The 17,780-nt window shown below is 36.5% G+C and overlaps 1 protein-coding gene across 2 annotated transcripts; it reads left to right on the top strand.

The window, feature by feature from the left end:
- The first annotated feature begins 2,969 nt into the window (after positions 1-2,969).
- ZNF330 (zinc finger protein 330) lies at positions 2,970-16,800 on the top strand. 2 transcript variants are annotated; one of them, XM_039479202.2, is made up of 10 exons: positions 2,970-3,181; positions 4,433-4,558; positions 6,474-6,493; positions 6,593-6,663; positions 8,765-8,844; positions 11,706-11,832; positions 12,297-12,401; positions 13,573-13,619; positions 14,652-14,769; positions 15,807-16,800. In XM_039479202.2, the coding sequence occupies exons 2-10, from the start codon at positions 4,439-4,441 to the stop codon at positions 16,079-16,081; spliced, it is 963 nt and encodes a 320-aa protein (XP_039335136.1). In that variant the 5' UTR covers positions 2,970-3,181; positions 4,433-4,438; the 3' UTR covers positions 16,082-16,800. The 2 variants fall into 2 exon arrangements, with proteins under 2 accessions (XP_039335136.1, XP_039335137.1); XM_039479203.2 differs by having other exon boundaries at positions 2,976-3,127.
- The last annotated feature ends 980 nt before the right edge of the window (positions 16,801-17,780 follow it).

Here is a 17,780-nt window from a genome sequence, read left to right as displayed (position 1 = left end):
CAATTTGATTTTTCTTTCAACAATATCTCCCCCAAATTTAATAATTAGTCCATATTGATACTTGTAAAGTCTATGAATTTTAATTGCTGTATAGATAACATGCAATTTATTCCTTTAGCAAGTAACAGTTGCTTAAATTTGTTTGCTGTTAAACTGTGCTATTGTATCATTGTATATTTGTGCACAAATTTCTTATGGTAGAGACCTAGAAGTGCAATGGTTGAATCTTTGGTTTTGCACATATTTACATTTGCTTAACATTGCCATGTGATTCTCCAAAAAAGATTTACCATTTATACTTCCAGTAGAATTGCTTAAAATTTGTTTCTCCACCTTTCACCAACATTTTGATCTACCAGGCTTTTACAGCTTGGACAACCTTATGGGTGTCATTTATTCTGTATATAAATCTTTTGTCAGTTACATTTTTACTTAATTTTTTAATGTCTTTAGTCATCCTGAAGTTTTTTTGTTTGTTTGTTTTTGTTTTGGTTTTGAGACAGTCTTGCTCTGTCATCAGGCTGGAGTGCGGTGGTGTGATCTCGGCTCACTGCAACCTCTGACTCCTGGGTTCAAGCAATACTCCTGCCTCAGCCTCCCGAGTAGCTGGGACTACAGGTGCCCACCATCACGTCCATCTAATTTTTGTATTTTTAGTAGACACGAGGTTTCACCATGTTGGCCAGGATGGTCTTGATCTCTTGACCTCATGATCTGCCCGCCTCAGCCTCCCAAAGTGCTGGGATCATTCTGAAGTTTTATTAAATTAATTGTTCATTAAATTTTTTCTTTGTGTGTGTGTGTGTGTGTCTTATGAAATCATTTTATCATAAAGGCATTCTCCTATATTCTCTTATAATGGTTTTTTTTTTGTATGTTTAGGTCTTTCCACCTGGAACTTATTTTATATGTGCTGTTAATAGAGATCTAATTTTATCTTTCTCCATATGGATCGCCAAAAGTCTTTGCCTCATTTATTGACTAATGCCTGTCTTCTTACTGATGCTAATGCAACTAGTACCATTTATCCAAATGTATGTGAGTCTGTATCTAGGCTTTCTATTCAGTTATATTTGTCTATTTGCTGACACCTGACACTATGCAATATTGTTTTAATTACTAAATCTTTATAATAAATAATAGTATCCTTCTGCTTGTATAACTAAAATTGTCTGGGCTTTTCATGGATCTTTAATTGTTCCTATGAATTTTAGAGAGCAATTAATCAAATTCCATTAAAAATCTGTATTAAGATTTGATTTGAATTGCATTGAATTTTTAGAATATTTCAGTTGCTTGTAATTTTTGTATCACAAATTGCTTATTATAATTATGTTGTTTTAAAAAGACAATGTTTTAGATTTATCCTATTTATTAAATAAATGGATTACTATTACTTTTTGTATCCCCATCTGCCTTTTAAATTCCATTTTCATCTTGTGAGGGCCACCCTTTGGAATTTTTTCACTGAGTATCTGTGAATAGTAAAGCTTCTTTGTCTTTGAAAGAATATTTTGCCATCATTCTTGGTAGTGAATACTGGCAGGCACTATCCAGATCCCTCTTTCTCAATGAAAGACTTATTTCCCGAGCTGCTGAGAGTGCAGCAAGCCGACACAATTCAGCTCTTGGCCCTCTTCAGGAGTCCTCTAATCCAAGGCAACGCTCTTCCCCTTTGGCAGCGCCATCCAGTGACTAAATATCATGGGTGTATAACGGCCCAGCCCACTACACCTAACTCAAAACAACGCTGAAGGGATATCCCAGATTCAAAGACGAGGCCTTCACTGAGACTTCACCACAGGTCTATTCACCTTCCCTCTATTCAATCATCATGCTTCTATTCTTCTGCAGATGTTCCCCAAAGCATTCCCTAACGTACCCACGTTACTCTTCTCTAACTTAGAGTATGTTTCCTGGGGAAGCCAACCTAAGACAGTTGGTGTCACACCAAGATGGGCTTTATAATTTATAATTTGAATCACAGGCCACGTGACTATCAATGAGGACCCCTCCCCCACCTCAGTGGTAGGTGTAGGACATACAGACCTTCGCACAAGGTAACAGCGCAGTAGTTAAAACTTTCATCAGTAATGAACTTGGGTGGTATTCTAATGTAAGTATAGTGGTTAATATAAGGTTAGACACTAGTAGGTAAAATGCATCAGGCATTTGAGAACTATGAGGGAAACAGTAACCTTAAGGACAGTGGCATTGAGTGTTATTGCTAAGTAAAATTGGTTCTTTGAAAACAGCAAACAGCTGAGAGTGGGTCTAATAGTAAATTCCAGAAGCCCTCTTTGGTAGCAAATAAAGAAGCTTTTATCTCCTGCAGTGGGAGAGCAGAAAAAGCTGAGGAAAAGGCCCAGTACTGAATCCTAAGTGTGGCAGAGCTTCAAGAGATTAACTAGGAAACCCAGCTCCGTCGGCTACGCAAAGTCAAGGTGCTGGATCTGAAGGAGATTCTGATGCAGGAGAAGGAACATCAGGTTTCGGTTAAAAACAGGCAGAGCACACAGTAGAGGCAAAGAATGTGGGATGATTTGTTCACAAAGGAATGGAATCCAGAGGGCATAGCAGAAATACGAGACAGAGGAGGCTAGTACGAAAGTTCCTCAGGCATCGGAAGGCACAGCTTGCGCAGCAACCAAGAAAAGGTGGGATGTGAGGCCGGAAGATTTGGGGGAGGAAAGGTTTCCAACAGAATTAAGCATGCATTTGCCGTTTGAGTCAATTGATCCAGTACCAAGTCTGGGAGTTCATTTTCCTCTTCCTTTCAGATTTCTCCTTTTTCTCAAAAAGTGAAACTGAGGGGTCCTTCCCTATTTTCCTTCGCATTCCCTTCCTTTCCTGGCAGATCTTGTTCCTAGGAATGGGGGGCAGCGGGCACTGCAGGAGTGGGCGGGACAGGGGCGGGGCGAACGCAAGTGGGCGGGCCCTTTCCTGTGACGTCCGCCGTAAGGACGCTACTGTCGTAAAAGGACGTCCGGTCAGTCTCCTAGTGTCCGAAGCCGGCTGTCAGCTTCCCGCGGTCTCAGCAGCTTCTTCCCGGAGTCCTGGTCCGCGAGTTGGATTTGCTGCTGTCGCGAGCGGGCCTCACGCCATTGCCTGTCCCTCGGCCCCCTCAGTGAGTTCGGTCTCCCCGCCCAAGTGAGCGAGGTCGGCCCGGAGCACGCTCGAGGTAGGGTGTCCCGCGGGAGGGTGACGGTTACGGGTCCCCGAGCCGCGTGGCGCCTCCGCCGCCGCGGCTCCCCTGGATGCCCCTTCGTCCCACTGGGTCCTTCAGCCCCAGCTGGACTCCTAGAGCCGCAGTGCCCCGTGCCTGTTTCCTCACTTGATGACACTCGCAATGTCCGCAAGTTCAAGTGTTACCGGAAAAGGGGGAACCCCATGTAAGGCTGAGAAGAAGAATCACTCTTTTGAGCGTGTGGAACAAAAACTGGAGGAAAAACAAACAAACAAACAAACAAACAGAGATTTAACTTTATCAGAGGATTCAAAGGACATCCCTGGAGGACGCAGAAAGTTCATCCTCATGATCGCCTCCTGATTATTTTCTGAGGTTCTTTGGCCAGGGCAGCACGCCCTCTAGATTTCGGCCTTTTGCATATTGGAACCCTGCCTTAGTGGTTTGGGCGTTACGTTTCCGAAGTAACCACCTATTAAATCTCCTGGCTGTTTCTGAGTTGCTACCGTCCTGCTTACCACCTGATTTTTTGATTGAGCATTCAGTTCAGAAAACTTCAGTTTAGAAAAATCTTGTATTTCAACTAAATGATGAAAGTTAAACATACTCTTAAACGTAAATTCGAACCCCGTTAAAATGATACGCTCACTGCATGTAGAGGGAAGAACACTTGTCAGAGTCAAAGCAATAGTACCCTGCATATTTTAAGAATGTTTTGACTTCGTAATCAATAGTGTTATTTGTTGACTTAGATGTTTTGTTTACATATTACAGAGGAAAAATTAGACTTGTTATACTTGAGGTGTTGGCAGCTTCAGGTTATCTGAATCATGGTCAGCGTCAGCTCAAGTGATATAAACTGAGTAAATAATGATCTTTTTAATGATTTTCTTTGTTAATCATACATGATTCATTTGTTTTAATGAGGTGCAGAATACTTTATCATTGGAGAGACTTTTTTCTTAGTGGGAAAAGAAAACTAGTTTGTCTTTTAGGGTAAATTTTTTTGACGTTTACAATTTGAGAATTGTTAGTGCAAATAAATGCCTTGTTTTAAGTGTCGTCCGCTTCATTTGGAATAAGTGCTTAACGTTTCATAAGGCTTAGAATGTGATTAACTATCAAAATGATAGAGTTTAACATTGAACAAGAATAAGAATACTTTGTTGTCCTGTTTCTTAATTTACTAAAATAGTAAATGCAGTCAGTCAATTATATCTTTTCTGTTCTCTTGTGTCAAAATAGGGGAAAATGCCTAAAAAAAAGACTGGTGCGAGGAAGAAGGCTGAGAACCGCCGAGAACGTGAAAAACAACTAAGAGCATCAAGAAGCACTATAGATTTAGCTAAACATCCGTGTAATGCTTCGATGGTAACAGCTCATTTTGATATCAGTTGATAGTGGAAAAAACCGTATACTATATTATCTGAAGTACGCCTGAATAAAATTTTAGTGAATACAGTGTTTTTGCATTTATTTTGTTACTCAGTTTGAAATCTCTGGCACGTCCATTGATTTCACTGAGTAGCAGTGATTCTTGTTGGATTTTATATTATTTATAAAACCTAGCATATTACTTGACATACTGTTGGTGATAAAGGTGGATATTGGACAAGAATAGATAATAGAAACTGTTACATTTTCCAGTTTCTTTGATGCCTTAATTTGTCTTAGTTGAGTTTTCATCATATTTTCTTAGCAATTCTTTTATTCTCTTCTTTCAACTTTCTGCTTAACATCCGTTCGCTTCCTGTTCTATTACCTTATCTGCCTGTGCTAATGGATTCGTCGTGATAATTTCTGGGCTGCTTTGAATGGTAAAATATGTGAAAAAACTAACAATTATGTCATCGTTACCTCTTCCCTTTCGTTGACTGTTTCTCTGAGTTATCCCAGTTCTCCCTATTTTCAACTCTCCTCTTTGCTTTTCTTTTCCCACTGTTCCTTTTTTTCTCCTCTTGTTTTGTCAAACATGTATGAATTGTTTAATGTAGCTTAATTTAGCAAATGTTTATTGTGCATCTACTCTGTGTCAGGTTATTTTAGACACTGTGGGTGGTGATACATAGATCAATTACATGGTCCCTATTTTCAGAAGTGTATCGCTCAGTTATGTTGTATATTAGGATTTGTTTGTTTATAAATGACAGAAATCTAACTTAAATTACCTTAGGGAAAAATAGTTTGTTGAATGGATAATGGAATAACATATTGCTGGGAAAAGGAAGGATATACCTAGGACTCAGGGACAACTGGAACCTGGAACAACTTGTAGTTCTATCTTTTGCTTTTGTTTCTTCTTCCTTATTAGTTCCATTTTTTCATGTTGTCTTACTCCATTTGTTTGGTTTCATAGTTACAGGTAGCTTGCATGTCTCACATCACGTATAGTTCCTGAGAGAAGGAAAGAACTCTGAAAGGCTGGGCTTGACCCAATGCCTGTCCCAGGACTAACATTTATTGGGGTTGTTTGGGAGAGGCCAATTACATAGCACAGATGTGACAGTGTGGCTCTCTTCTGTGTTACCAGTCCTTTCCAGAGAAGAGAGGTGCTGGCAGACAAAACAATAAATGACAGGCATGCCTAAATATGTAATGACAGCTAGATTTTGGAAGTGCTTTAATAAAGGTACAATGTATTTATTAGGACTAAGAGGTGATAAAGTTGACTGTGTGTGAAAGGGGTGCAGTTCACAGAAGAGGTGAGATTTTCACCAGAACTTTCAGCAGGTGGGAGAAACTTTTTAGGGAAAAGTGTTAGAATAAGTAAACACATGGAGAAGAAAGAGTATAAGACATATTTGGGGAATAGCTGATCATTAGTGACTTGCGTCTAAAAAGAACAGGCCAGCAAGATTTGGAAGGTGGTTAGGGGCCAGCTTCTGGAGAGCTTATACAGCCATGTGTAGAAATCTGGATTTTCACTGAACTTTATTTTGTGTTCTCTCCTGTTTCTTGTGTTCATTCTGTGGTATTTTATTCCTTGCAAACAATTGCTTTGTGGTATTTTATTCCTTAAAAACAATCAAAAAACGAACTGACGATGTATTTTGCCTCTTTCATAGTAATGCCATTTCTTCCTCTAGTTATATACCTGGAGTATCTCTCTTGCATACCTTTGTTACTTAAGCGTGGGTAGATGCTTGTATATGTGGGTGGAGTTAGAGGCTTTGATGTAGTGTTACTTAAATTTTAACATGCAAAATAGGTTATTCCTTGTAATGCAAGTAAATTTCTCCGTTTTCAGTCAACACAAAAATTAATGTGATATTTTTATATGTTACAGGAATGTGACAAGTGTCAGAGGTAAATTATTTCTTTTTCTATCTACCTTTAATAAAATTGTCCCCTCTGACCTTTTATCTGACATTGACCATATTTTAAAATTTTACTTTACATGACAAGGCGGCAGAAGAATAGAGCATTTTGCTACTTTTGTAATTCTGTACAGAAGTTACCAATTTGTGCACAGTGTGGTAAGTATATAATAACTAAGGACGTATACTTTTTATCTTTTTATCAACTGATAGTTCATCAGTTTGAACTTGTGTGGGTTTGTTGCTGTTGTTTACAGTGCTTACAATTGTTTATAATGTTATACCTTACCTTTAACAAAATAGCAAAACATTATTTTGCCTATCAAAAAACTATCAAGCCTTGGTTTTTGTCTCTTTGATGTAATGCTGGAAAATAATTAAGGTACAATTTAGATACAGGTTACCAATAAGTTTTTTTCAACAATACAAGATCAGATTTCAGACATAACATTTGATGATCCTGAACTTTTAGTTATACTATCTTAGTCTTGTCAGTGTCTATTTGTTTACTTATCTACATTTTGATTCCTGCTGATATTACCTGCAGTGTGTTAGACCATTGGGAATAATTTTATTCCACATTTACCTGGTACTTAGTTTGTGATCAGTAGTTTTTGTGTTTGATGCTTACAGTATGATTCATGAGTTTCCTCACGTGTATTCCCAAGTGATTGAAATAGAGTTCCTAAGTCAGGTGCCCAGTTTTTAAGTATACGTGGAGACTTGTACCCTGAAATGATAATTTAAAATAAAACTGTATGTCAGCAAGATGGGTGTTTCCCAAATAGTCTTCCATGAACTACTTGAAATATTAATGGATATTTCTTGAAAAATATATGTGCATATACATTTGAAAAATACTGCGTGCATCCTCCTCTCATTCTCATCTGGGGCATTTCTATTATGTATTTGTATGTTAGAAATTCTGACGACTTGCAGTAAAGAAACCCGATGAACTTTATTACTCTAGATTTACACCTCCTCCCAACTTTTGATGAATAAAGGCTGCTTTTATTTATGAGATAATAATATTTTCAGGTGGAACGAATTTGGGATCTGCTCATTTAAATATGCTTATATATAATAATATTCCAGAAAGTTAGTAGTGTTTAGGGCTATATCCCTGAATGTTTCTATAGCTCTAGCATTCAAAGAAGATATCTTTTCAATTCTACAATTAATGAAAAAGAGAAAACTGGCTTATATGGTATACTCATGGCAGTTTTTATAGCCTTATTTTGCAAAAGGTAATGAATGTAGAGTGAGAAAATAGATTTTGTGGAAGATTAAGCGGTAAGTTTTTGCTAGGAATTACCCATATTTTCAGTATCTTTGGGCTTAAATTTTGTAGTGCTGTTAGATGGATGCATTTCTCATGTACTGATTCTTACTCTCAGTGTTAGACATGGAACAGCTGGGTAGCCACTGCCTCTCATTTCATTTCCTATTGTTTAACTTTGTTCCTTAGGAAATCAAGGTAACGGAAAATTGTTTCTTTTATGTTCCATTTTATGGAGTCTCAGATGGATGATTAATGACATTGTTAATTCTCACATAGTATCTGATAAGCACATTTCCTGTTAGTGTTTTGGGTTGGTAATTTAATTTGCTGCTAGATCAGAGGTTTAGTGGCTGTAGTGATTTGTAGCTGTATCATTGTATTCTTGTTTATTGTGCTTATTTGGGCACTATTTCAAAATTTTGTTGGAAAAATGTTTAACTGGGGGCTATGTTTGTAAATCTTTATGTTTGGATAAAATTACATTAACTTGATAAGTTACATAATCATTATTTGGTTTCGTTTGGTTTGAGGTGTTCTGTGGAAAGAAATGATAACTTCAAACCACAGTTTTTATTGTGAATTATAAAATGTAAAATTATTATAAAAAGCATTCCTTTAAAAAATGTTTCAAATAATCTGAAGATTCATAAGTTTTTAAACTGTTAAAATGATCATTAGATTATGAAGCATGACCTGCAATTTCTGATTTAGTAGAAACCTAAATTAGCATGTACATTACCGTATAGTTCATTTTATAGATTCATTAGTAATTTGTAATCTGAAAAGCCTGATTCAACTAATGAAGTCTCAATTATATCCATTTTCTCTTTTTAGTTATGTCAACAGTAAATACTGATTCAATTTCATTTTTTAAAAAATTATTTCCTCAGGAACTTGGGCTAGATAAAAAGAGGAATTAGTGAATACTGGTATGTATTCCTTTGCAAGACTAACAGTGCAAATGTTTTTCTTTATTAGGGAAAACAAAGTGCATGATGAAGTCTTCAGACTGTGTCATAAAGCATGCTGGTGTATATAGTACTGGCCTTGCAATGGTGGTAAGCTTCTTGTCACTATCTCTTAGACTAGTACATTTTCGAGGATAATATAAAGTCTTTCTGATCAATGGTTATTTTTTTTTTTTCTAAATTCAGCGCTTTGTCCCTTGTTTCAATTAATCTGCGGCTATCTGGATTATCAGTGGCATGCTTTTTGTATGATTTTTCCTCAGTACCCACTTGTTTCTAGCTGCTGCTTTCTTATTGGGAAACATACAAGATATGGAAAGTTTTCATGCCTATCTAAACAGAAATTTCATTTCTCAGTGACACCTTTCTAATATCTCTTAACCAGACGTCACAAAACAGTATTTAGTGTACTGAAAGCCCTACTTAACCAATGTTTAATTAAGCCTTTGGTTAAATAAGCAACTTAATTCCAAAGGAACCTAGGATAATCGTGTTCTTTAAAACATTACATTTCAAAAAAGTGTATACATGTAGCATACCTCTTCCTTATATATGGGATTTTTTTTTAAGTGAATTCAGCTTTTTGAATAATAAAAAAATGGGATTATATGACGTATTTTGCTCTTTTTCCTAAAACATGTTTTCCTTTTAAATATGAGTTAACTGGTGCTGGGCGTGGTGGCTCACGCCTGTAATCTCAGCACTTTGGGAGGCTGAGGCAGGCAAATCACAAGGTCAAGAGATTGAGACCATCCTGGCCAACATGGTGAAACCCTGTCTCTACTAAAAATACAAAAATTAGCTGAGCGTGGTGGCATGTGCCTGTAGTCCCAGCTACTTGGGAGGCTTAGGCAGGAGAATTGCTTGAACCCAGGAGGCAGAGATTGCAGTGAGCAGAGATCGCGCCACTGAGATCACGCCACTGCACTCCAGCGTGGCACCTGATGACAGAGTGAGACTCTGTCTCAAAAAAAAAAAATGAGTTAACCGATTTTACTGTATTGTTGTGAGATTTTATGTTTAAATAAAATTTTGTTCAAATTTCAGTCCATGAGGAAAGTGATACTATATTTATGTCAAATGGAATGTTTTATTTATGGTAAATTTCCAAGAACATGTAAACTTCTATTATGAGACAGACCTATGATATATTTCATATGTGCGTATGTTATAGAAGCAAGGACCGAGAATTATCATCCTGTGAATTCCTCTTTATTTTAAGTATAAGATTGTCAGTGTTATCGTTACTCAAAAACCCTTTCAGTCTTCCTTGGTGGCTTGTTTATCTCAGTTCAGTCAAATTCCTTTTTTAAAATTCACTGTGTTTTTTGAATGTGAATAATTTCTTCTTACATAAAGAAAACATTTAAGTAGAATCATATATCATTAGCTGTAAATTTCAAAAAAAAGTGATTTTCTGGATATCTTCTATTTGTCTCCCCAGATTCCCCTTGATAACAGCAGGATAATAAGATCTGGGTGTTTATTCCTTCATCTCACTCCCTGCCAGGTTATCCTGGTTTGGTGTTGTCCTTTCTCTAAGGACCACAGTTCTTCTCTATATGGCCAGGTAGTCCTCTCCTGTTTCTCCTAAGCTCTTCCCTGGGCTCTGTAAATTATCTCTATTAAAACTCTTCTAGAGCGCCGGGCATGGTGGCACATGCCTATAACCCCAGCACTTTGGGAGGCTGAGGTGGGGCGGACCATCTGAGGTTGGGAATTTGAGACCAGCGTGACCAACATGGAGAAACCTCGTCTCTGCTAAACAAAACAAAACAAAAAAACAGTATTAGCCAGGCGTGGTGGCACATGCCTTGTAATCCCAGCTGCTTGGGAGGCTGAGGCAGGAGAAACACTTGAACCCAAGAGACGGATTGCACTCCAGCCGGGGCAACAAGAGCAAAACTCCAAGCACCTCCAAAAAAAAACAACAACAAGAAAAAAGAAAACGTCTTCTAGATTACCTAGTTTGAGAGTACCATCTCTTTTTTTGCAAGACCTCTGGCTGATCTAAGAGATATAGTTGATGATTTGCTAGCTATACTGATAAACCATTTTTGCAAGTCAAAAACATTCTTCCTATTTGTTGTTTACTACATTTGTTGCAGAGCCTTGAATAATAGAATTCCGAAAACCTGGCTTTAAATCTCACCTCACTTGTAATCCAACTCTGGGACTTGGATTTAGTCTTGGGCCTCATGCTTTTCCTTTATAAAGGAAAGATTGTCTGGTTCTACTTTCTTAAGGTTCTTTCTAGCTTTTAGTATTTGGTAGGTATCAGTGTTTCATTGAAACATGTATTCTATTTGTCTATTTTTTGGGGGGTATAGAATTGGAGAGTCTTAACTTGTATTTTAGTTCCATAAATTTTACTTAAAATTTTTTCCACAAAGAATGTAATTATTATTACAGCATAAGTTGCCATAACAGAAAAAAAGAAACTGGCAGAAGTTTCAGTCCATCTGTAGTTATTTCTCAGTACTTTTCTCAGTAATTCTAGAAAACCTATGCAATTATTTTACAAGTATGTAGATCAAGAAGGTATTTTAAAAAATCAGAAATGGTAGTATTTAAAAATTCAATTTAGTTACAGAAATTATTATAGACAAGAAAGCTTAAATTGTTGGCTCCTCCAAACTTCATTTGAATTAGAATTCATTTTGAAGAAAACACTTCCAACTCTTTGACTTAATTAAGTGATATTAGGGTAAGTGTATAGTTTACCTTTTTTTCTTTTGCTCTATAACTGAGTTTTGTATATTGTGGATAGCTGTTAAGAAGTTGTTTTTCAGAGAACCCTTTTTGGCTTCTGAGTAGTAAAATGTTTAAATGAAGCTCTCTACTATCATTGAGAGTTGATAAATTGCTAAATGTATGCAATTTTGATGGTTGTCATGGTTAAACAGGTGGTTGGGTGACAGTGATTATATTTCCTTGTTCCTTGATTACAGGGTGCAATATGTGACTTCTGTGAAGCCTGGGTTTGCCATGGTAGGAAATGTCTCAGTACACATGCCTGTGCCTGCCCTCTTACTGATGCTGAGTGTGTTGAATGTGAACGAGGCGTGTGGGACCATGGTGAGTCATTAGACAAACTAATGAGCTTTGTTATAAGTGAAGGTTGACTTTGAAATATTTTGAATGCTGTTTTTGAGATTTTTTTCAAGATACTGTCAATCCTTACTACAGGTACTGTTTTGATTATCCATGTAGTTAGAAAAGGGATCTATGCTATCAGTTATTGTATAGTCAATGCTAGTATTGTTTAACCAAATGTGGATGAGAGTTGTAGTGGAGCAGGTAGGCTCTTTGAGCATTGTATTTTGTGAGTAGCTAGTAGATAGTAAGAGCTCCTTTTTTTATGGTTCAGTTTCAAGGACTTAAACAGTTTTCATTTTAGGTTTTGTCAGAACAAAAATGAACAATTTTGGTGTACCTCCAAAGTAACTTGCCGTTTCTTTTAAGCCGTTCTAGAGACAGGAGTTTTTTAAATTAAAGTTTTTCATATTTACATTTTTGTTTTTTTTCTTTTAATCCAATAGGAGGCAGAATATTCAGTTGTTCTTTTTGCCATAACTTTCTCTGTGAAGATGATCAATTTGAGCATCAAGCCAGCTGCCAAGTTTTAGAAGCAGAAACATTTAAATGTAAGTTTTTAAATATTAGATGTTCTTTATATCCAAGATTCGGAATAGTATAAGTATTAATTAAAAAGGAATCAAGTTGTTTTTTTTTAACAGCTTCTCATGAACGGTAATTTAACTGGATCTTTATTTTCTGTCTAGAAAACACTCAAAACAGTCAGAGTATAGTTCTGAATTTTTCAGCAGAAATGACAATGGCACATTGGTTGGGCCAGTTCTTCATTTCATTAGCTTGATTTGATTAGGCATTGCAAGACTTACACCTTTTCTGGTTCAGAATACCACATACCATTTTTGCCTTCAAAGTATTATAAAAACGAAACATCACCCTTCTTCCTTCCTATTTCCAGATGCCCTCCAGTAAGTGATACCACCCTGTTTGTTTCTCCTATTTGGGTCCAGTGATTCTTAGATAGAACTGTGTATCAAAAATACCTCTGGAGGTTTTAAAAATAGATAGATGCCCAGGCCTCATCTCTGGAGATTCTATCTTTAAGTCTGTGGTGGGTGCCAGGCCACCTGCATTTAACCTCTACACAAAATTCTCATGTATTTTCCAGTTGAGAGCTGGCATTACTGAGTGGGATAATAGTATCATTTTTACAGACAGTTTCTTTCTTGGAAGGTTCATTGAAATAAGACTCCATATAAAATAGTATGTTTAACCTGGCATTTAAATAGCCCTTATTAAATAGTAGTTACTATTACAGGAAAAAGACTGAAGTTCCCTAGGTATTTTCTTCCTTTAATTTGGTTTTTGTTCTGGTATGAAATGCTAATTATTATACTTATGTATAAATTTAAAGTTGATAAGTTATGAGATATGCATACAACATGCATACTACACACACACATATGCACAATATATATGTATGCATGTGTATATAATTCTTGCAGTATTTATATATAAAATTCTCAAAGATTAAAAGAGCATCTCAACGTATATAGTACTGTTAGGCCTTTCTTAGACTTTTGCAGAATGTATAATAAGAAATTGAATATTTTATTTGTGACACGGGAGCTTTGTGTATTTTATGGTATTTGAACCCGAAAGACAGGCAGCTGTGAGTAATAAGGCAAGCTTTCATTGTAAGCTTTTAGTGATTTGATAAAAGATGAAACAAAAATCTAAGAACCAAATAATGGGATTTTAAGGTGAATCTGTTTCCCACAGGTGTTTCATGCAATCGGCTTGGTCAGCACTCATGTCTCCGTTGTAAGGTATACCTATGCATTTTTTTCTTTTTAGATTTTGTTTTTAATCTCTGTACCTCTCCACCAGTCCTTGGATTATTTATAGCTATAATTAATTTGTAAGGGTCCTTAAAATTATATAGTTTAACACTTTTATTGTTGAGATTGTGGAATTGAAGTTGAGAAAGCTCACATGACTTTCCAGTGGTCATCCAGTCACCTTGTAGTAGAGATGTGAGTAGTGCACATTTCTCTGGAATCCTGGCTTGGTGTTTTTAATGGAGAACATTCTGACCAAGGCGATGAGAGTCTATTTTAATTCAAAATGTACATAGAAGAGTTTGGGTAAAGATTTCCATATTGTTCTGTGTCCTTAGGCCTAGTCTCTATCATTGTTCATCAAAGATTACTCAACAGATGCAGCCAAGTCACTTCCTCTCAGAAGCATTTCTCTAGTTCTTATATTCCTAACTCTGTCACTTTTTTATCTTCCAACTCTTTCAGTTTCACCAAATGACTTTCAGGCATTGTCTATGCTGTTTTCTCTGCCTGGAACACTTTTCCATCTTTGCTTACCCTATTGGCCCTCCCATTCTTCATATCGCGAATAAGACTTGGTGTCTCTAAGATCCCCTTCCCAAATCCCATGTGTGTTTTGCTGCCCTTCCCTCTGCACTTCCCCTTCAGTGCTTAGTGTCTTGTAATTGCTTTTTCTGTATCTCCATCCCCAGTTAGACCATATACTGTGTGAGGGTAAGTAGGCTATTCACCATTATTTCATTTCTTCTGGGACCTTATGAATACGCAAATATTTATTAATGACGAAATGTACTTACATGTCATACTCAGTATAGTTAGTCTGCCTTTTGTTAGATCATTGTTCAGAAGAGTCCTGACAAAAACCATTTCTGTTAAGAACATTAAATGGAAAGTGTGACTGGTCCCGACAAAATTCTTAATCTCTGCCTTAAGAAAACTGTATCTTTAAAACACTGAATACTGTGTTTGGTATATTTTTACATTTTTATTTATTGACTTTATTTTGCTTCTCCTATATAGGCTTGTTTCTGTGATGATCATACAAGGAGCAAAGTGTTTAAGCAAGAAAAAGGAAAACAGCCTCCTTGCCCTAAATGTGGGCATGAAACTCAGGAGACTAAGGACCTTAGCATGTCAAGTAAGGCCCTTAGGATGCTAAGGAAGTGATTTTTGCTTTCATACTTTGACAAAGTTTATCTTCTTTTTTTTTTTTTTTTTTTTTTTTGGTTTGTTTCTCTTATTGCCTCTTATTTGAAAAGATGAATGTGTTCTCTTAAGCAAGTGGAATTTTACAGCTTAGGAAAATATGTGGGTAAAGTTTTTCAATTTTACTTAAATATGCCAATAATCATTTTGATATTTGGTATTTGCCTTAGTCAATGACAACAAATACTGAAATTTATGATAGTGATTTTTAAAATTTTTGTTGAGGCTTCCTTGTTAAATAGTTAAGTTGCTATAATTCCTTAATATTAAAGTGGTGGTAATCTTAAGTACTTAAAGTCAAATTCATTCTGAAGCTATCTTAGGTGTGTGGTATTTGAGCACCTATATTTATTTACATAATATATCACTACTATAGGAAATTATCTTGTGGTTTTTATGTAACTTTTTTTTGTGAAGGAATAAGAGTACTATAAGCATGCTTATGGTAATGCAGCTCCCAATTTTGTTAAAGAGAAATTTGACTCTTAAGCAAACATGTCAGAATGGAACCATAATTCTAAGTGACTCTGACCGCACTGTTTAATCATAGATATAGTGGCACAGTGAAGTGAGACCGATGATTTTGCTGATCTTCTGCACTAAACTTTGTGTCACTACTAAGGCAGAAGAAATGACAGGCTTTGTTTATCAGTGCATCTGCATTGTAAAATAGCTGTCTTATGAAAAGTGTACTGACCAAACAAAAGGTATTTTAGTTTTAAACATGCCTTTTTACCTTTGGAGTGGTCTATTGGTCTAATTTGTTTTCTAGATTGAATGAAACAACACTGTAACTTTTATTTTTATGGTGTGTATATAGACTCAGGTGAAAAAATTAGGAAAATATGACCCATTTTTTTTCATTTGGAATTAAAGCAGCCAATGAAATTCATGAAATTTTATAAAGGACGATGAGAATACAGAGAACTGGAACTAACAAAATGCCATGTACATATCTGTCTTCTATAGCACGCTCCCTGAAATTTGGCAGGCAGACTGGAGGTGAAGAGGGAGATGGAGCTTCTGGGTATGATGCTTATTGGAAGAACCTTTCATCTGATAAATATGGTGATACCAGCTACCATGATGAGGAGGAGGATGAGTATGAAGCAGAGGATGATGAAGAGGAAGAAGATGAAGGCAGAAAGGATTCAGACACTGAGTCATCAGATTTGTTTACTAATTTGAATTTAGGAAGGACCTATGCTAGTGGCTATGCTCACTATGAGGAACAAGAGAACTAGGGGAGCTGCTTGTCCACTGGTGGCCGTGTGTGCGAGGAGCAGTAGTGTGTGTGCACTTGATGAATTGTGTGTGATGTTCAAAAGTACCTTAGCCACTTAGCCTTGTGCAGAAGACTAGTTATACTTAATGGGCCAAGGGGTAGGGCGTAACATTTTTATGGAACTGATAATCAGGCTTATGGCATAAGAAAAATAAGTTTCAAATGTAAGGTGTTTATTGATTGAAGCAATTGAAGTATCATGGATTAGGTTATTACTGATTTCAGTAATCTAATATGTTTTGCCAATTAGATACATACATACAGGATAAAGGAATAGGATGGTAACATATTTGTTGGAAATTAAATTACGGTTTTTATTAAAAAATACTGCTTCATTCATCTGATTTTGTAAAATGTAATGAGTAAAATGAATTGCTGTATTTCTCCTTTTATGTCCACAGAATGAAAGTCATATGTTGTTTATTCTAAATTTTCATTAAATATTCATGTCACCTTGAGTTGTCACGATATGTATGTTTTAGTATTTGACCTGTTCTCTTTCTTCACAATGTATGTCCTCAGTGGTACCTATTATTAATGCGTTAAATGTATTGACAAAGTGACTAGTTAGCCAGTTTTCAGATACAGTATCAGAAACAGTATTTTTACAGAAGCTTTACCAAGGACATTTTATTTCTCTTTGAATAAATCTATTATTTATATAAATTTGATATTTAATTTTTTGTTCTATATTTTCATTTTCTTTTGGAAAGCATTCTAATTTTTTTACAAACTGCTTTAGTTTTTGCTCATGTGGAAATAGGTAGTAGAGATTGTGTGGTATACACTTAAAGATAAGCAGCCCAGACCCCATCACTGATGATAGGCAGAGGATAGACAGTCCTGTCACAAGTCCCAGTTGTTACAACTTAAACACTGGCAGTTAATGGGGATTGGGTGGTTATAGAAGGAAATGCATTATCTGATTTGCTGACATTTAAGATGTTTGGAGAAAATTGTAGCTATGAGGATAACAGGGTTGGATGGCCATTGTTAAACCATTCTTGTTCTGTAGAAGCATAATAAACAGCCAAGGACAATAACAGGCAATGGAAAGCCAGATGTCAAAGTTAGAGGGCCTCTGGTCACAAGTGAAAAAGCTTTTCGTCTTTTGCAGTAAGACAGTTTGAAAAAACTGAGGAGTAAGCCCAAGACTTAATAGTTTCAAAGGATAAACTTAGAAGACAGTTGCCAGCCAAGGCAAGTCCATTATGCCAATGCCAGGAAACTGCTTGGGATAATCTGTGACGTTGACAAATAAGATGGAGACATCTGAATCGGTGGCTCTGGAGATTTTTACTCCCCAGACTCCTGAACTTCTGAGCTTGCAGTCATAGCCCACCCTTCCATGTTATGGGCAAGCACTCCCCATTTCATTCGCAGGCTGGATGAGGATGCAGAGGCTGCTTTCCCCAGGAAACGTGCTCCCTTCAAGACTTGCCCTGTCTCCAGGCCATTATAGTTAATATCTCCAGGCCTAAAATTAGGGTTAAGTGACTATAAAATTAACCGAAACTCAGTTGAGGTGCTGGAACTGAAGTGAGAGGAAACAGACTTACCCCAAAAGAACTGCAATTAGGAAGAGTTGGAGGAATATGCTTGAGATAGGAATCGGTGCTTAAGAGGGAAAAAACAAAATTAGGGAGGAGTTTGATGGC

The sequence above is a fragment of the Saimiri boliviensis genome, chromosome 3, assembly GCF_048565385.1.
Source record: "Saimiri boliviensis isolate mSaiBol1 chromosome 3, mSaiBol1.pri, whole genome shotgun sequence".
Taxonomy (NCBI): Eukaryota; Metazoa; Chordata; class Mammalia; order Primates; family Cebidae; genus Saimiri; species Saimiri boliviensis.
This window is presented reverse-complemented; position numbering and strand designations above follow the sequence as displayed.